General features: G+C 50.1%; 1 protein-coding gene across 5 annotated transcripts in view; it reads right to left on the bottom strand.

Annotated features, from left to right (window-relative positions):
- SASH1 (SAM and SH3 domain containing 1) overlaps positions 1–20,152 on the bottom strand; it is a 264,392-nt gene that overhangs the window by 9,360 nt on the left and 234,880 nt on the right. For all 5 annotated transcript variants that reach the window (XM_058666602.1, XM_058666534.1, XM_058666462.1 and 2 more), the window contains 8 exons: positions 18,989–19,121; positions 13,050–13,396; positions 8,080–8,154; positions 5,861–6,004; positions 3,125–3,260; positions 2,392–2,561; positions 1,653–1,862; positions 848–998 (listed from right to left, as the gene is read on the bottom strand). In XM_058666602.1, the coding sequence (XP_058522585.1) occupies positions 848–998; positions 1,653–1,862; positions 2,392–2,561; positions 3,125–3,260; positions 5,861–6,004; positions 8,080–8,154; positions 13,050–13,396; positions 18,989–19,121 (1,366 nt within the window). The remainder of the gene's footprint in view (positions 1–847; positions 999–1,652; positions 1,863–2,391; positions 2,562–3,124; positions 3,261–5,860; positions 6,005–8,079; positions 8,155–13,049; positions 13,397–18,988; positions 19,122–20,152) is intronic.

The raw sequence follows: 20,152 nt of genomic DNA on the forward strand, positions 1-20,152 counted from the left end.
TGTGTATTCAACTGCGCTGAGTAACAGCAGGGAGCTGGCCAAGTGCTGCTCACAGGCTGGACACTCGGAAGCCGACCTGCAACCCCCTGCTCTCCACACTCCAGCACAGGTCACTTCCTGTTTGTGCAGTGGATGCCGATACACGGCACTCACTCCCAGCCACAGTTAGGCTGTGTCCCCCCAAAGTCCCCATGCTGGAGACAACCCCCACATCGAGGGGATGGTGGAGCCTGAGAAAGGTCCCCAGGACACAAGAAGAGGAAGAGAGACCTGAGCCAGCCACCTGCTGGTGCACCAGAAGCCCTCAGCCATGCTATGAAGCAGTAGGAAGACCCTCTCACCAGGTGCTTAGCAAATGCTGGCAAAGAAACTTTTTTTAAACGTAAATTACCCTGTCTCAGGGATTTTGTTACAGACACAAAATGTACTAAGACATTTAACAGCCAACCTGTTCAACAAGAAAACCACATGTTGCTTGAGTATATCTTTGGATATACTCTGTGAATCCCAGGACAGGACTGAGCTGAAGGCTCCTGGCTTCTTTACAGCAGTGCAGTTCAGGTGTCCCACATGCCTGGTACAGCGCTACCCTTAGCTACTGCCTGGGAATGTGCCAGGAGATGTATCCTCAATAAGGTTTTCTTTTTTTGCTCCCAAGTTAACACGAACGTCTGTATCGGGAATTTATGTGACTTGTTGTGCGACAGTGTGACATTCACCTTGGGTCGTAAGGAGAAGGACTGACCGCAGGGGCATACGCACTTGCTGGCAGCTTGTGGGCAGCCTGCTCGGGACCGGACAATGGGAGTGACCAGGAAGGAACCCTGCTAAGGGTAGAGGGACTTACTGTCGTATTCCTGCAACAGCTCCACGGCCGTCAAGAGGACAGCTCTGTGTTCTGGGTCCCTAATGTTTAACTCATCCAGGTCTTCCTCCTCCAGGAGCTTAAAGGTGTCCAGATCCTCATAGCCATTGAACAGGAATGTGGGCATGTGCTCCTGGGAGAAAGAAGCCACAGTGAGTCAGATGCCTGGCAGCGTGGAAAAATACAAGATCAACAATAAGCCACGACAGCTCAGCTCTTCTCTGTGCTCATCTTTATGCTGATCCAAAGATCCCTAAGCATCACTTGTAATAGTCCTTACCTGCTGGTCCTCCAGCTGAGCAGAGAGAAGTTAGAGACTATACATGCAATGGATTCCACTGGCGGGTGTCGGGACTGTGTCCAGCACGTGAGCCTGGCTACTTCAATGTCACCGGGTACACAGTGGAGGAAAGTCATGTCTCCTTTATAGAATCATTGCAATGTGACTTAGAAAACCAGTTCCTCAGGAGCAAAGGGGTGTGGGATGGAAGAAGCAGAGCCTTCCCACTGTAGACCCAGCCTGGTACTGCACCTGTCTGGCTGGGCTGGGAGTCTCCTCACATCCCAGTGGCATAGCACGTCAAGGCACGGTGCTGATAGCCTTTAGAGAAACACCTTCTGACCCGGGGCTGCGCTGTGATCCACAGCAGAGGACAGGCCAAGCAGGAGGCGCTGGCAACGATCTCCAAGGGTATGCACACGCATCCTGGCAGTGGGCCACCCTTGTCTGACAACGCCCTCTGAGCCTGCCCTGGAAGGTGCTTGCTTGGCGAAGGGCCACACTGACCTTCAGGTTAATGCGATCGAGAAGATCCTCTACTGATTTGGGCTGTGGAGGCCTTCCCTTTCTCCTCCTCCGGGTGGGCCGTTTGGGTTTCTCCTCCTCTTCGTTAAGTACATCCACGTAGATGAACTTGAACGTGCCGACCTTGTTGTTCAGCAGGCCCATCCAGGTTCCCATGGGCGGTTTGCTGATGATATCGATGATGTCTCCTTTCTGTGGCCCAGGGAAGAACAAAGAGCATGCCATCGGGGACATCTCATGGAACAGGTGTACGAGTCACCCGGCCGTGGACTGGGGTGCCACAGGGAGCGTCTCTGACCATGCTGGGTTGTGTACATGGCTGGGCCACAGACACCATGTGCCCTGTGCTGTCTCCTGCTGTTCCAAGCCAGGCTGCCCACTGGCTCTCTGAATACCCCGTGCCAGTGCCCTAACTAGAGCTGATTTTCCATCAGTCATATGCCAGGGGTCATCCCTCTCCTAGAACAGCCTCCTCCATCCTGTGGGACCCGAGCTGTTCCCCCTCCCTGACAGCAGTGTTCTTTCTGCAGATGGAAAACCAGGGTTGTGGAGCCAGGGGACACAGCAGTGGCAACCCAGGAGCTGCCATGTGAGCCTCCTCTGCCTCCAACACGGACTGGCTCTTGGGTCGATGTGTTCCTCCAAAGCCTCAGTGGATCATGGGGGCGAGAAGTTGGGACTCAAAGCAGGTAAAGTGTTTGGAGGCCAGGGTGAGACTCACCTTGAGCTTGAGCGAGTCCGTGTCATAGGGGCTAGGGGTGAAGTCCGTGTGCACCCGGGCGCGCCCACAGAAGGGGCCCCGGTACGGCAGTTCCTCGTCATCTCCGTCCTCTGACTTGACACTTTCCCTGTTGCTGGTCGAGGAGTCGGTGGTGCTTACCGTCTGCCCACCTGTGCAGACAGTGTCAGAGTTAGGAGGGTCACACACTTCCCACACAGCTGGGTCCTGGGCTGTCTCCTGGGACAAAGGCAGGGCCCCGCTTTTCTGGGGTTACGGGGTCCCTCATCACACCCTCCTGCTCTGGGGATCCACACATCATGGGAACTCCCCAAAGGAAGAAGCTGCAGCCTCCAGTACATGATCTTGCATTTGTTCATGGGTAGTCTTTTTCCTCCTCACTTACAGACAGGAATACAAACTTGGAGAGTGCAAGAAACCTGCCTTCTTCCCCCGCAGCATTTGGCCACACTGGCCCACTCGCAGCCCTGGAGCAGCTCTGAAGTGTGTCGGTAACACTCCCACTCCACTCCGCTGCCCGATACCCTGCTTTGTTGCTCATCTTCTCCCCTATTCTCTACAGCATCCCTTTGAGACAGGGTCCCCATTTGCTATGAAGTTCAATGGCAGCTCTCTGTGCCACTGCTCCATGCCCCCCTACTGCACCAGCAGGACTCCAGGAGTCTGGCTGGGACCCCCGAGGCATCGCTCATCTATAGTTAGCAGGTGCACTTACTCATCGAGCTCTGGCCGCTCAGAGAGCTCCGCAGGCTTTCCACAGAGCCTCCTGCCTTGAGCCTGGGCTTGTCCGTGTGCTCCGAGTCAGGTTTTGTGGACGCGGGGGGACTCGGTGCTCCATCAAGGCCAGAGTCCTGGAATGACATCAATAATGTTGCGTTCCTCCAGCATGGACACCATTCTCGGCAGTGTGGCCCTCAACTCACTCAAGCAGACCTTCACAGCCCTGATGGATTCTGGATATTCTTTTACCTTCTATCCTTGCTTAGTTCTTAAACTCATGCCTCATGATTCTGTTGATGAAGCAGTGCACTTGACAGTGACTTTCACAGTTGAAAAAAAAAATCTTGAAATCTTATAGAGAACTCTGTCTTAGCCACATCGTTGTAAGTCTGTTAGTACACCCAACAGCCTGGTACTGAGGCTAGAGTCTGAATGCCTATCAAATATACTCTGTTAAGGCAGTATCTGGAAGTACTGGCAAATGCTACTTCATTTGAAGGAAACATTTACACTAAAAGTATATTCCTTGGGGAAAACAAAACAACCTAGGTAGATTCTTATGGTCCTATTGTTACAAATTATTGGAACTAGAAAAAGAAAATACCAAACTCAGAGCCCAGAAAACAGCTGACAATCCATGTCTGCCGGTTCTGCCCTTGCAGACTCAGCCAAGCTCAGATCAAAAATGTGTTCCCAGCCCAAGAGCTGCACCTGTGTGCTGACCACCTGCAGGCCTCCTGTCGAGGCCATCACTCCCTGCCCATCACAAAGTATCAACTATTTCCAGAGCACCTGCATCGAATTAGGTCCTACGGATGATTCAAATAACAGGGGAACGTGTGCACATTGCAAGCAAATACTTGGACAGTGTTAATGGAACATCACTGCCTGTGGTGCTGGCATCGCCTACAGGCACTGGTTCGTGTCCTGCCTGTTCCACTTCTGCTGCAGCTCCCTGCTAACAGGCCTGGGAAAGCAGCAGAGGATGGCCCAAGTGCTTGGGCCCCTGCACCCATGAAGAAGACCTGGAAAAAGCGCCGGCATCCTAGTTTCGACCTGACCTGGCCCCAGCCATTTGGGAAGTGAATCAGTATATGGGCTATTTCTGTGTTCTTCCCTCTAAGAAAATAAATCTAGAAAAAAAAAATTCAGGGAGCTAAAAGTGTCATATTGCTGTATAGTAGTAAAATTACAGAGGTGTATTTCAAATGGTGTTAAAACTGAAGTGTGTAAATGAGTACCAAGGCTGGCACTGGCACAGTCTGATGCAAAGGAGCATGTGATTTCTCCATCACTGGGCGGAAAGACAGAATCACCATGCCCTGCTTACCCTGACAGACAAGCACACGAAAAGGCGGGGCTCCTGGGGAAGACCCAAGGAAGGCAGTTGAGATATTCTCATGATGGCTGAATCATGGTCTCCCTTGGAAGGGTGGGCACTGTGGGGGAGCGGGGGAGGTTTTCCATGCTGGGGCCGGCCTGTGTAACATCCCCAGCCTCACCATGCTCTGGTCCAACCCAGTATCACCACATTCAATCCCGTCAGGGAGCATTCACGGTAGAAGAGTCAAGACCAGTCAGCTTGCTTTGAGTCCAAGTGCATTCATGGCCATGGAGACTGGGAACTGCATGGCACACTAAGCCCACCAGAGGGCAGCAGTAGAACAGAAAAATTCTGCTTTCCTTGCTGCTGCTACTAGGAATATAAAGCAAAATTCTCCACAAATGTGAAGGAGACACATCCAGGCACTTCAACAGGCACAAAATGAGCACTAAAACTATACCAGGGTAGTGTTAGAAACAATGGTCAAAAATCACTGTAAGATCCCCTTTGCAAGTGTCACTGAGACAAGAAAGTGGCCACAGTTCTGGTGATGAAATTTCAGAGCTGGGAGCAGGGAACCTGTCTGGTACTATCTTAATGGCAATAAATGGGGCCCATTAGAGAAGATGTTGCCTGTAGAAGCTGGATTGCTACTTAATTCCAGTAACTGGGCAGTGTTTTTATTTCTCGGAGTTAGAGACCAACTTAGGTTACGCCTGAAAAGTCTGCTGCCCAAGACGATCTGATCTAGCACCTGACTTTTCTAAAAACCTAAAGATCTGCATCTGTGCTCAGATTTCAACTAGCGCACCAGTCGTCGTCTCTGCATGTGGGCTGTCTCTGCTTTGCTTTGTTCCTAGGAGGCTGGTTCAGAAATTCCGGCGAAATTTCAGTTAAGCTAGAAATTCATTTGGGAGCTAAGAAGTTCTGAAAACTAGCGGGTCAACCAGCTGCTTGCAACACTGAATTCTTTACCCCCATATTGGAGTACAAGTCCCAACGCCTCCAATTCCGAGCCGACTCCAAGCTAATGTGCTAGAAGGCAATGCATGCCGGCCAGAGTACCTGGGTCTCTGCCAGCCTTCTGGGGGCCCCAGAAGGAGCTCCTACTTTCCCGGCCACAGCCTGGGCCAGCGCTGGCCATTGTGGCCTTTTGGGGAGTGAATGAGCGCCTGGAAAATGCCCCTCTCTCTGTCATTCTGCCTTTGAAAGAAATCAATCTTTCTGTGACTTTCTTCGAAGCAGCCTCGTGGGAGGCAGGGCTGTGATCTGTATTCCTAGCACCCGGCAGAGTGTCTTGTGAAGGTTTGTCTACAGAAATCAAGCATGGCTGTCAGCGGGCACAGCGTGCAGTGCCGTTTGGCATCTCAGATGGGCCAGCAGCTGGACAGAAGGGCAGACACCGACCTGCTCGGAGACAGAGCTGCTGTACTTTTTCGACATTCTCTTCCTCATGGTCTCTTTCACCGACTTCACCTTTTTCCCCAGAGAGATGCGAGAGGCGGTGGGGGATTTGATTATGTCCTTGTACACAAAATCGCCTTCTTTGCCCTGCAAAATGAAACAGCACGAGCGCCTTGAGTCTCAGACGGCGAAGCCCAGAACCAATATTTTATTACTGGACTCACTAACGTTGTTGCTCTCAGAAAAAAATTAGCATTCCTTGTAACCCTGAAGGTTTTTCCTGCGTTAACATGGGGCTATTTATTTACCTTTCTGATGAAAAATTAAAACCCAGGTTCTGTTGGTTTATAGCGGGATGTGAGTCATTTTTACATCTCATCTTAGTGCATTCTTTTCTGAGTTTACTTTTCCCACCGTTTTAAACACTCAGCGTGGGTGCGTTTCAACAGCAGTGCAGGGAATGCCAACAGGGGCAAAAACATAAACTCTCAAGGTACAGCAACCATCATCACGCGGCCACCTCCTGAGCCCATGTCCATTTCCTGGACCTGTGCTTGGAGTTATCTCATTGGATTTTGCACTAAAGAACTTCCTTCCAAGAAAGGAAGAAGGGAAAAGGAAAAACAAAATGAAACAAGACTGGGCTGGTGCTGTGGTGCAGCGGGTAATGATGCCACCTGGGGCACCACACTCCTCACAGGCGCTGGTTCAAGTCCCAGCTGCCCTGCTTCTAACCCAGCTCCCTGCTGATGTGCCTGGGAAAGTAGCAGAAAATGGCCCCAGGATGGGTCCCCTGCACCCATGTGGGAAATCTGGAAGAAGTTCCTGGCTCCTGGCTTCAGATCAGCACAACGGCAGCCATTACGGACGCTCGCAGAGTGAACCAGTGGATAGATCTCTGTCTCCTCCTCTCCCTCTGTAACTGTTTCAAGTAAGTAGAAAAAAAAAAATTTAAAAAGGGGAAATATTTCCTAAAGGACTGACAAAATTATTGGCTAATGGAATCAATAGTTGATATTAAAATCAAATATTACAATTCTTCTAGGGAATGCTCAAACACTTCATGTAAATTGCACTTCAAAAATCTCATAGAAAAATGGAAATAAATACTAAGCTAATTTTGGCTTTTAAATTTGGTTTGATTTATCTTTGAAGTCCATGCATATGTTCGTCATAATCTGAACCATTTTTAAAAGATGCTGCACATATATGGATTTCCTTTTTTGAGGGGGGGTATAAAAATCACCCGATGTTTAATTCCAGAGAGCCACCTACGAGGTCCAATGTTCGTCTGTGTCCTTTCTATCCAAATCGTGGGCCTCCATCCTGCATGCAACTAGTACACGCACCCAGTAACCACCACATGCATGCAACTAGTCCACGCACCCAGTAACCACCACATGCATGCAACTAGTCCACGCACCCAGTAACCACCACATGCATGCAACTAGTACACGCACCCAGTAACCACCACATGCATGCAACTAGTACACGCACCCAGTAACCACCACATGCATGCAACTAGTACACGCACCCAGTAACCACCACATGCATGCAACTAGTCCACGCACCCAGTAACCACCACATGCATGCAACTAGTCCACGCACCCAGTAACCACCACATGCATGCAACTAGTCCACGCACCCAGTAACCACCACATGCATGCAACTAGTCCACGCACCCAGTAACCACCACAAGCATGCAACTGGTACACATGAAGGACTGGGACACACAAGTCACAGTTGTCCAGACTGGTTATTTGAAAACAAAACAAAACAAAACAAAACAAAAAACAGAAACAGAAACACTAAAGGGAACGTGTGGCTCTGGGAAGAGGAGAGAGACAGGAATGGGAAGAGAAAGGCACAGACACCATGTATCCCACTGGAGAGTGATGAGTCAGAACTGCCCTGGCGCCCTCATGGGAGACCTGCATGAAGCTCCTGGCTTCGCTCTGGACCAGCCCCAGCCTTTGTGGCCACTTGGGGAGTGAACCAGAAGATGGAAGATCAACCTCTTTCTGTGTCTGTCTGTCTCTCTTTTGCTAACTCTGCATTTCAAATAAATAAATCTTTAAATAAAAGATGAAGGTGAGCTTCTATCCAAATATGATTCAGGACTGCCAAGAAATATTGCCAGTGTCAATTCTGAAAAGACACAGAAAGGGCCCCGCTGGTCCCCTGAGTACAAACGCCCCGACCTCGTGCTCACGTGTACTCACCATGGGGTCCGAGTTGTTACTTCCAACATGCAGAGAGCGGTTGGTCAGGTCAAAGCCTCCGAAACTGCAGGTTCTCTGTGGGGAGGGGAGGGCAGGGCAAAACGATCCAGTTACGCTTACGTCAGAGAGCAGTGCACCAACCCAATACATTTCCCACTTGGAGGACATCGCTGAATCACAAATGCGTGTACAGGATGAAAGGAGGCAACGAGAAATGATTAGGGGAAGGAAACATACATGGTTCGCTCAAGTTGCCCTTTCACGGCCTACTGGGACTCAGCCTACATCCGAGGTTCATGCAAAACCAACTGCTCAAAACCTACACACAGACATCGAAATGCAATAAAATCCTGTGCAAGTTCAGTGCTATGAGAGTCCTGGGTCCAGCACCCAGACCAACTGTCAGTCCCCTGGCTCCCAGCTCCTAGTAGCAGAGATAATGAATGGATATGCATTCAGGTTCTTTATGCTTGGTGGTCCTGGAAGTCCCTCTCAGAATCTCTGGCTCTGCCACCAGCAGCAGGCATATCTAACAGTCTTTAGTCTGAAATTGCCTGGAGAAGATGTAGGGCCGATACCCCTGCCCCAGGGGATAGCACTTGCTGTGTCTCCCTGCTAGCCTCAAGTGTAGCTCACTTTCCCACAGAACTGGCCAACCAATCATTTCCCTTCCTCCCTTTCGCTCCCAGAGGTGAACACTGTTTGCCCAGAAAGCGATGGGCCGACTGAGTGACTGTCTGCCACATTCTCTACATTTCAACACGAAGGACACGGATGCTGTGGAGAATGAAAACATCCCCGGTGTTGGAGCTGCCCTTCCAGAACTGCTAAGACGGCCTCTGATGCTCTACTTCCACGACTTGGGTCAAATGTGCTATTGTTTTTTGATGCCCAGCCCCGCAAAAGTACACTGTCTTGTTTACAGTGAATTCTCCTTTTAGACTTACTGGGTCATGAAAGTTAAACAGCATCTTTGGCAGTGTTTCTCAGACATTAAAAAACAATGCATGCTGTACACAGGGCTGATTTATAATAAATATGCTTAAGACAGACATCAACTGGAATTGAGAAAGCAGGAACATCCCAGGTGTTTGAAATCACACAATTCCTGGTTCTGTCACTTCCTATGTGACCACAGGAAAAGCACTTGAACTCTCTGAGCATTGCAGTCCTCATTAGCAAAATAGTATCTACATATTAGCTGTTGGCAGACTTAGAGTATGTTGTTTGGCACCAAACAGATGGTCTATTGTTTTTCCCATAAGTTTCCACTAAGGATACACTAAGAACATGGTAGCTGGCCCCAACAACCAGGACAAAGCCATTTAGACTTTCTCAACATTGCAAATGTGCAAATGAAGGACTGGAACTCCATTCTGGACCTGGGATCCAGGAATTCCGTTCTAAAACAAGAGCTTCCCAAGAATGAACCACAGTGGAAGGGCTGGCAGTTAGAGCAGGCAGCTCAGAGCGGCCAACATTCACGGCGGCCAGCCACTATGGCAATCGCCCTATCATAGTGAGACATCCTTTAGGTGAACCAACCTATCTGAACCCATGGCTACTCTATGGAAACGTGTCTCTATACAAGAAAACACCAAGTCGCCTACGTGGGCAATCTCAAGACAAATTTTGACCATGAATTTTCCCTTTCCAGCTTCTAATGCCAAATGCATTTTCTCCTTTTCGTAAAGGCAGTGATGCTGAGCACAGTTCCTTTCCTGGGATTCCCAGCTCTGTGACACAATATGGCACCCAGATGCCTGCGACTCCAGATCCCAGCGGGTTCTTTGTGATGCATAGGAAATAACTTGCCAAGAATTTATGTGGAAACTATGCCTGCAATCAATTAGAAGCTCACTGCAGCTTTCATACGCCTGCTGTACGCACTTATTGTTACAATAAAAAGCTGAAAGTAAAGAATGGGTGGGTTTTCATCACTACCAACTAAAACCTCTTCTAGGGAAATGCTAAGATACCTGCGACAAATGCCTCTTTTTATCAGAGGGAGGACTGCTGAAGAATATGACAATAAACATTGCTCGAACTAATCAGGTTTTTTTTGCATGATCAAGTAGTTCTCAAAACAGTGCTTGTTCAAAACAGAAAAATGGGTTATAAAGCAAAAGCGAAACAGCAATGGACCGATTTTGACTCAGCAATCTCAAATCTATTAAGCCGAAAGGAGGCTCTTTTCTAATCCACGCTGCTTCTGCAGAGACAACTAGAACACGGATTCAGACAGGTGCTGTTCATGAGGGGCTGGTCAATGGAATGGCCATGCGGTTGAAAACATGTCTTGGGGGAAGGGAGGTGCTGAATTCCAAAACATGGACACAATTCCAAAATGTCATGCATGTTGCTGACCCAAACGAAAACTGAACGAGCAAATAAAAAGCACGACACGTGACCATTTTGGGTGATTCCAAAGCATTACCATCTCCCTGAGGCTTCATCAAGCAAATATGGCGCTTCGATCAAGGTCACAGGGCAAAGCAAACTGAGCACTCTGGGATAAAATGGAAGGGATACGTGATGAAGAGAATGGGAAAGAATGCTGAAGAAGCCAAGCAAAGAAACGGAATTAATCTCTTGCACTATGTCTATAGCTGTTTGTGTTGTTGGAACATGGTTTTCCTCCGCTGCTCTCAGGATAATCAGAAAATTAAATTGGGTTTTCCTGATGATACATTTGTACTTACAAGAAAAAAAAAAGTATGCGTGCATGTCTATTGAACACTTACTTCAGCAAGGACTAAAATTGGCCAGTAATGCCTCCAGCTCATTGCATTGTGAAAATATCCAGCCTCGCACTGGTGGTCTGGATGGAGATTCCATGGCACAGGTAGCGGGCTATGTGCAGGGCACTGGTACTTGGAAACCAGCTTGCACACGGCTCCACGCTCTAAGTCAAAGAATTCATCTATGACCCACCATATTCATCAGCATGAGTCTTAGGAAAAAAAAATGCCTTGCAAGAAAACATGCTGATGACGTTCTAGGACTAATTTTGCAACAAGCATCATGAGACGTACAGGAGGAGCTGCAGGTGCTCAGAGCCTCGGTGTTCCAGGATTCAGGTTCCAAGAAGGCATCCCAAGTTACCACGCTAGAGGACCTGCTCACCAGGGCCGTGTCCACTGGCAGCTAAACAGGGAGGGACACTTTGGAATACAAAAAAGTCCAAGATGCTGAGACGGGCATTTCACAAAAGATCTGTGGGTCCAAGCAGACCGGCAGCCTCAATGGGTGGAGAAAGAAAATTCTTATTTTTAAGCAAAAACAAAACCAACAAGAAAAAAACTGGTTGCCATAAGGTAGAAAGAGCCAGCAGACAAGCTTTTGCTATGTACAAAGAGTATTAAGAGTGCAGCGAGAATTATGAATGTGAGGAGAATTATGAATGTGAGGTCTAGCAAGAAAGTCAGCACATGTGGGACTCCTGGAACACCCAAGGCCAGGAAGGAGCCTTTCAGAAGAGGGAGGAAGGATCTGAAGAAGCCCATTGCCCAATCACTCTGCCTTTTCACAAAAGCAGAACTTGACTGAATGAATTTAAATTACAGGAGTTCTCGGGGGAAGAATATCCTATTCATGAAAGCGAGGGAACCCTGGGAAAAGCTACTATTGAAGACCTTCCACTTCCAAGGTTCTTTCAGATCTCAAAAGGGGCCCACAGCAACGGTCCAAGTGATTAAGGCAGGTGCCAGGGACAACCAGGCCAGGCGCTGCCCCCTCTGCGCTATTTTATAGGGGCTCCGTGTTAGGAGGAAATATCAACAGAGGGGAAAAAAGTGTACATTCTGAAATCTTGCCCTCACAAACATATTTTCCTTCGTCTCTGCTCACAGGGTATAAAAATTGCAAAACATTTCATCACGGGATGGGGAAGCACTGCATTTGCTCTCCTATGTGGAAGTGTCCATGTGGCAGACACTAGGGGACGCTTCCAAACAGCTCACTTTGTTTACAAAGATTAGAACACTGGATGGGCTAAAGTGGAAGGGAAAAAAAGAGAGCGTTAGTCTCTTTCCGGTTGGGTTTAAGAACTTTCTTTCCCTTTGTGCTCACAGCCCAGAAGGGGCCCCATCACCGCAGGTGGCCAGCTTTCCATTGAGGGCGGTTCTTAAGTAAGCATGGCTTTTAAGGGAGAACCATCCTTCGAGGTCAAGGGCCATGACAGCGGGCTCCAAGGCGGTCAACCCTGCCCCCACCACCCCTCCACCCCGAGCTTTGGTTACAAGCTGAACAGAGTCGATTGGCAAGGAAACGAGTTGGAGAAGGCGATTAGGCAGTGTTAGGTAGGGTGCGAAACTGGAGGTGATGTGACTGTGACCGGTGGGATGGACCAGGAAGTGATGAGCAGGGAGGAAGCTGGGCGCCAGGGAAGGCAGGAGGGGAGGCCATAACGCTTGACTGCGCCTCACGGAAACGGCAAGGCTGTCCTCACCAGCGTCCCCGGGACTCACAGACTTCTGGTGGATTCTTAAAAGAACCCGTTTAGTACAGCGGTCCACCGTGGCGGCCCACTTGCGCTTGGCCGCCTCGTCCTCCTCCAACAAGCACCGCCTTAGGTCCTGTTTCTCAGCCTTACTCAGCGTCCGGTCTGAGGCGGGCCGCACCAGCTGGGTCAAGTTCAAGTGGCTGTAGAGGCTCCGCTCCACCACGTAGGTGATATTGAATTCGCTGACCGAGGTCCGCGCGCGCACCCGTCTGCCAGGGAGGCCACAGGTGCCGCCGCTGCCTCCGGCCGCCTTGGATTTCGGCCGCAGCAGCTGCAGGTCGCAGGCCGGGCTCAGGGAGCCTTTTCTGCAGGGGCGCTGGCAGAGAAACGCTCTAGAACAGCAAGAATTAGTATCCGTTTTCTTCCAGCGGATTTGCTTCCGGACGCTCTGAACCTCCTCCAGGGACACCAGGAGGTGGTGCCTACGACGGTGGCTGTCATAGAAGCAAACACCATCCTTACTTACCCCGTGGCTCAGGGACCCAAGGCCCTTCTTCATCTCCCCGTCCGTCAGGGAGCGGGACACTTTCTGGGCCTTTTCATCCTCTGGGTAGGAGAAGAACGTCCCCATCTTCTTGGGGGGCTTAATGAGGCCCCGGCTCTCGCCTTTGCTGAAGGTTTTTGCCAACTTCCGGCCGGTACCCCAGGTGTCCAGGTTGCTGGATGAAGGTGACATGGTGACGGAGTCCGGGTCACCTTCGGGAGGCTTCTCTGGGGTGCCATCAAAGAAGAAGGGCTTCTTGTGCACTCCGGAGTACAGAGCAGCCCTTTCATCCAGGGCGGGCGGAGGCTCAAACACCTGCTCCTCCCCACCTGCGAGGGAACCAAGACTTCAGTGAGCCTGCGCCATCCTAACACCCGCTCCCAACCCTGCGAAAGCCGGGCTGTGCACGCCGCAACCTCCCAGGGGCTCATTCTGCATGCCCAGACCCTCTTCGCAGCCCAAGTTCCTACTTGAACACACCTGTAGAACAGATCACTTGTAGGTAAATAAATGGTTGCATACACATTGAATGTTCAATGTTCTCTTTGCTTCTTTCTGTATCTCTATAGTCCAGACACCCTCCCATGCTTACTAGGGATGCCATGGGCGATCTCAAAGCCAATCACTGGCATTGCTAGGAAATGACCTCCCCAGTTGGTGGGTATCATCCTCCAGTTAGGAATCAGAACGCCCCTCCCCTCCTTTCTGTTGGTGCTGTGGCTGTTTTCTGGCTACAATGTGGCTGACACTGATGTCTTCATTGGCACATGTGCCACTGACTGACTCTCCATGGGAGCGTGGGTGGAGAAACACCATGAAGGGCTGTGCCTCTCATGTGATGGACACATGGTCGGTCGGCACTTGCCGGGCCAGACACAAAATGCCAGGGAGCTGGGTGACCCCCGCCTGGCTGTCTCTTGCATCCAGCGCCTCAGGAGGAAGCAGCAAGGCCATTTAAGGAGCCTGACACGCAAGCAAGCAGCTTCCTCAGACGTTCGGCTTGGCCCTAAGGATTTCAACATCTTGAAGTGTTCACTGGAGCCAGGTAGTGTGAGCCAAGCCCCTGGGAGCCCAGGGGAGAGTCAAAGGCTTGGACTTCCTGGCAAGAAAACGGTTCTTTTCTTGCCTGTGTTATGGGAACAGATGTAAGCAAAGAAGTAGGTCAAACTATGGGTGTAGTGATCCCAAATGGCTGTGTCCCTTTAATAACAAGGGAACGCTGCAGCCGTGTGGGTTTCCATCAGCTCAATTGCAAAGAGGAATAAAAAAAAAAATACCACCAAGTTCCTCGGAACAGGAAAATGGCAGTGGGGACACCAGTAGGGACAAGTGTGTCAGACCCTGAATCAACAGTCAGCAGGTCCCCAAGGCAGCAGTCCTCAGCCCTAGAAGTGGCTTCTTTGCCCCAACTGATGGGGATTTCAGCTACTAAGGAGACAGGAGCTTTGCCATGAGACACAAGATGGACTAGATGGTGATATCCAGGGGTGGCAGTGGGGAGGCAAAGAAAGTAGAGAAGGGGGTTCTCAAAGCTAAGTCCAGGCCAAAGTTAGCACAGGGATCTGTCAACAGGGTCAAAAATGGGGTCCAGAAGCCAGCATTATGCTGTAATGGGTTGAATCACCACCACCAATGCCAGTATCCCATATGGGCACTGCTTCAAGTCCAACAGCTACCACTCCCGCTCCAGCTCCTTGCAAATGGACCCAAACTGAAGGTGACCCCAATATTTGGGCCTCTGAATGGATTTCTTGGCTCCTGGCTTTGGTTTGGTCCAGCCCTGCCTGTTATAGCCATTTGGGGAGCAGATGGAGGATCTCTCTCCTCCAACCTGTGTCTCAGTAACTCTGCATTTCAATAAATCACTACATCTTTAAAATAAAGAAAGGTTGTAGCACAGTATTACCTGCAACCCATATGGGTACTGGTTCTAGTCCTGGCTGCTTCACTTATGATCCAGCTCCCTGCTCTAACATACCTGGAAAAAGCAGCAGAAGATGGCCCTGACACCTCCCATGGGGGAGACCCAATGAAGCTCCTGACCCCTGGCTTTGGTGTGGCCCAATCCTGGCCATTGTGACCATCCAGGAAGTGACCCAGGGGATGGAAGTTATCTGTGTGTGTGTGTGTGTGTGTCACTCTTTTAAATAAATGAAAAATCTAAAAATAAATAAATAAGGACATCAATCAATTTAAAAGTAGAGCCCAGAATTTGCTAGGACCTAACTGGACCAGAATCAGTGTCTTATACCATGGGAGCACCCTGCCCCCTCCTCAGACACGGGTCAACACTGGATAGACTGCTGTTAGAGATGACAGCGGCCACCTCTTCTGGACACCACCATCCCTCCACGTCCAGGATGGAGTGACTGAACCATGACCAGAACTGCAGCCTGGGGGCACAGATAGCCACACCAGATGGTTGGCATGGACTTGGCCTTGGATCCAGGTGCCCACAGAGATGGGCCAGGGCTCCTGAGTGGGCACAGTCCTGGGGGCTCAGGGCAGTTGGCAGCTCCCCCTGACAGCTTTAAGAAGCTCTCCACAGCAGTGGCCTGCATACTGCCTGCACGCCATAGAGGACGTCATCAGAGATTCCAGGGCTGCTCTGTCATGCTGGGTCTGGAACCAGTTGATACACACATGTCCCTCACATCTGGGGCTTTCTTCTCTGCTTCTGGGAAGACGGCATGTGGGAGGGAGTTAGTGGGGACACGTGGCTAAGGTTTCCTGGGGGCTGTATTGGCCGGTGCCAAGGGCAGGCCTGACACCCGTAGGCTGTTTTGGCTGGGCCTGAAGGGTGGCCTGGAATTCCATGCTTAAGCTGGGTTCCTTGTATTGAAGACCCCGCTCCCCCACCATCCCCTGACTTAGATGGACCACTCTCTCCTTGATAGAATGACAACTGGGAGGAGCTCATTCCATCCTGCGAGGTGTGATGGGCTTCACACGATGGCTTTCACGCATCAGAATACAGAAGGAAGACTTTGGAGGAGGAGAAGGTAGGCAGGAGATAACTTAAGGTCAAGAAGTCAGACCTACATTGTAGATCCCGGGCCTGGCTCGGCTCCTTGACCCTGAGGACCACTTCTCTTCCTGAGCCTGTTTCCCCATCTGTGACAATACCTGACCAGGAGAATACCCGTCGGCACAAAGAGATACACAGAGCCATTTCAGAAGCTGAAGGGCACTGTGCAAAGGCTACTGATTCATGGCTGGCTGACAGCAGAGGTGGGCAATGAGGGGTAGGAGTTGATTCTTGGGAGAAGACATGGAAGCAGACAGATTAAGGGCAGGGATGTGTCATCCAGGCTTGGATACAGCCTCTAGATTAAAGCTGCAAGGGTGAGGCTGGGAGAAAACCTGGGACTATTTATTCCTAGCTTGTCTGGCAACCTGGAGCTTAGGGGAAGGTCACAGGATAGTGTAAGGGATCAGAAAGCCTGGATTTCATTCTGTGCCTGGCTCAGGGGACATGGAGTACGAGATGCAGTCTTTTTTTTGCATCCTCATTTATGAAACAAGCTTGGGTGGTGTAGGTGCCAGGCTCTGAGGATGACATACTCAGAAACGAACACAACTTTGAATGCATTCAAAAAGTGCACCACTACTATTGAGACAGCTTAGCACCTGCATCTGCATGCAGCAGGGGCAGCTCCAGCTCGAAGTCCAAGTACGTACAGGTGAAGGGGGTGACTAGGAACAGAAACACTGCTTAACGGCCCCTCCCACATTCTAGTTCTGCTGCCAATGAGATCCCAAACAGGTTGAGCCCAAAGAACCCAGCCTGGCAGGGTGGCTGGGGACAGCTCATGGCAAGTGCCCAGGGTGACACACACATCCCTGGGGCCTCTCCTGCTGATCCAATGGCACCACAGTTCCCTGCCTCATCAGATACTGCACTGTCTTTCCTCCAAGAACCCCAAGTCCCACCTCAATGAGTAGAAGTTCAACTCAGGAGAGTGAAGGCTTTTCACTCTGCCGTAAATGTGCAAATTATCACGTTTCTATATGTTTAAAACGTAAGGCTAGGGTCCGGTGTGGTGGCCTAGTGGTTAAAGTTCTCGCCTTGCACGTGCCGGGATCCCATATGGGCACAGGTTCGTATCCCGACAGCGCTGCTTCCCTTCCAGCTCCCTGCTATGGTCTGGGAAAGTAGTCAGGGACAGCCCAAGGCTTTGGGACCCTGTACCTATGTGGGTGACCTGGAAGAAGCTCCTGGCTTTGGATTGGCTCAGCTCTGGCTGTTGCGGCCACTTGGGGAGTGAATCAGAAGATGGAAGATCTTTCTCTCTGTCTCTCTCTCTTTCTGTATATCTGCCTTTCCAGTAAAAATAAATATTTAATGTTGGCAGGTGTGCATGAGATAGGTTCAAAATCATTCCTTCATGGTTGGGACTGTTGGCCGTTCCCTATGGTTCTCTCTAACAATCCCCAGGGCCCCGGTGTATGAATTCAGGGAGACTGCCAAGGCACGAAGCTACCAGGATACATTCTGTGCTGTGGCATCTATGCCTCATGAGCAAGCATGAAACCATGCAAGAGGAAAACCAGCCATGCAGCCAGACAGAAACAGAACTACGGTACAAAAAGAGGCCCAAATGAAGCAACTCTGAGTTTGTGAGATTGGCCACAAAGCTGAGCTTTTCTCCTCCCTTCCATTTTCTTTCATCGCCACCACTCTCCCAAGGCAACTTCCTTACCCATAATATTATCTTGGGAACTTAAATCAATACATAATAGCAAATAAAAAGTCAGAAATTCTGATCTTTGCAAACAAGAGAAATTCATTTCTGTCCATGGCCTGACTCTATATACATAACCAAAAGGCCTCTATAGCAATCATTTTAAAAACTATTTGTTAAAACTTTGAAATCCTTCGCAATGTAGATGTGAGTTTTATTAAATACTACGCTGTTTTATCTTTCTAAAGGCATATTCTTTTCTGCATTTTCCCTAATTCCTCTGTTACCATTTTTCAAACGGGAAAATACTTTATCTTGTTTTGGGAAGCATGTACAAGATGTTCAAGTGCACATTACTAACAAGAGATGAATTTCACCAAGATTTCAGCAGTCAGAATTCCAACGCTTCAGTTGTCAGAGTGTGCCAATAGCAGGGTTAAGACGCTGGTTGCATCACAAATGAGTGTTGATTTATATCCTGCATGTTCCACTTTTCACTTCGCTTCCTGCTAATGCTCCTGGCAAGATAAAGTGGAAGATCGCCCAAGTGCTTGGGCCCCTGCATCCGCATGGGAGACCCCAAAGAAGCTCCTGGCTGTGGCCTGGGACAGTCCTAGCCATTGCGAACATTTGGGGAGCAAACCTGCGGATGGAATATATCTCTGCCTCTTGTTTTTCTCTTTCTCTGTAACTCTTTCAAACACAACAAAATCCATTTTTTGAAAAAGGTTGGCTGTTTAAAGGTAGCTTTACACACGCTTGCTTCACCTGACGGAGGATTTGCCAGTATTACAGCTCAGAAAGATGCCCGTGGAATTAAAGAGCTCCGAGCCCCACGTGCATTGAGATCAGAGACTATTTCCCAGAAAACAAACAATCCCTCCGAGACCGGGAGGCAGAGGCAGCGTCCTGATGTCCCGGTGCACATTGGTGATGGGCGTCACACAAATCTGGACTCCCATCTCCCAAAGAAGACCCTGTCCTTCTTGGGGGGCAGGGGCATATGCCACGGAGACATTATAAGGCTCACAGGAAACAGCTTCACTGTCATTTTCATCTTTGTCAGGAAGTAGTTCAAACGCCTGAGCGGAGGACCACCCCGCCCCCCAATTCCCAACATTCTGGCCCCGGTCAGCCTCAGCCACAACTCACCCCAGTTTCAACTGACCCCCAAGTGCTACCATTGGGAATAATCAGAGCAGGGTTTGCGTTTTTTTTGTCTTTGTTTCCTTTTACCTTCAGTGCTGGGTTTTTTCATTTCTTCCACTCTTATGAGTTTCTTTCTGACTCTGCGAGTGGAGTTGACCAGCTTGTGCAACCTCTTAAACTTCACCGAGTCCTCCGTCTCATCATCTGATTGTTCTCTTGACTGGCAAAGAAACAAAGGAAAACCCCATCAGATCATCGCTCCTGCAGCTGGGTGTAGCTACCTCGCTCGCTGCCAGCAACTTTTGCAAAGCGCTACATACCATCTCTACTTCAGGGCAGAGTTAGGTCCCAGGCACTGAAACACACACCCCTGTCCCTGGCCCAGTCTCTCTCAACCACTTCCCTTGTCCCCGTCAGGGGACGGCGGCAGGACGCTGTCCCCAAGGCCGGCCCAGTAATTCCAGTTACGCAGCTGTGGTTTGGCCCATGGTGGCTTGCTGATGAACGTGGTCATCAATGACTTCTCCAAACCAAAAATTCAGCTGACTTTTTCCAGTTCTGCCCCGACAATCAAAACCAGCAGGGCAGGCGTGGGGAAGGGACACAGCAAGTCTTCTCCTCCCTGGCATGTGGGGACCGTCAGCTGCACCCCGGCTTCCCCTCTCCTTTGGCGCGTGAGACACAAGGGAAAAAGCTGACCTTTGCAGCCATATAGTACAGTCCATATCCCCCGGAAGCCCATTCCGTTTTGTAGCAACTCAAGTATGCTCGGCCCAGCTGTTTTCCCTCAAGTACCAAACATTACAGAGCAGGGGAAAAATTCTCTCTCTGCAGCATTGACCCAGGCGAAAAACAATCCTTTCCTTGTGAACAAAATGACGGTTTCGTTTCCAACTCGGCTCCAAGGTTCAACATGCAGCCACCGTCTGCTGTCCCTGTCCAAAATGTACAGAAGCAGCAAAGAGGATGCCCGGCAGAGGAGTCGGCTGCACGGGCCGGGGGCTGGGGCTGTCCCAGGAGCACAGTGCCTCGCCCAGCCCGCCATGGGGCATGTGACCATTCCAGCTAATCCTGCACATCCTGACAGCGACCTTCTCCCCCCACACCGCTCCTCCTCCTTCCCCCGTGTCCTCAAACTCGGTTCATGAAATGGTAGGGAGAGAAAATGCCACAAAGTGCAAAACAAACCACATAGTAGACCATGAGATTAATACAGAGACTCCTCCCCCACCCCCACCCCAATAGAGGCAG

The sequence above is a fragment of the Ochotona princeps genome, chromosome 1 (genome assembly GCF_030435755.1).
Source record: "Ochotona princeps isolate mOchPri1 chromosome 1, mOchPri1.hap1, whole genome shotgun sequence".
NCBI lineage: Eukaryota > Metazoa > Chordata > Mammalia > Lagomorpha > Ochotonidae > Ochotona > Ochotona princeps.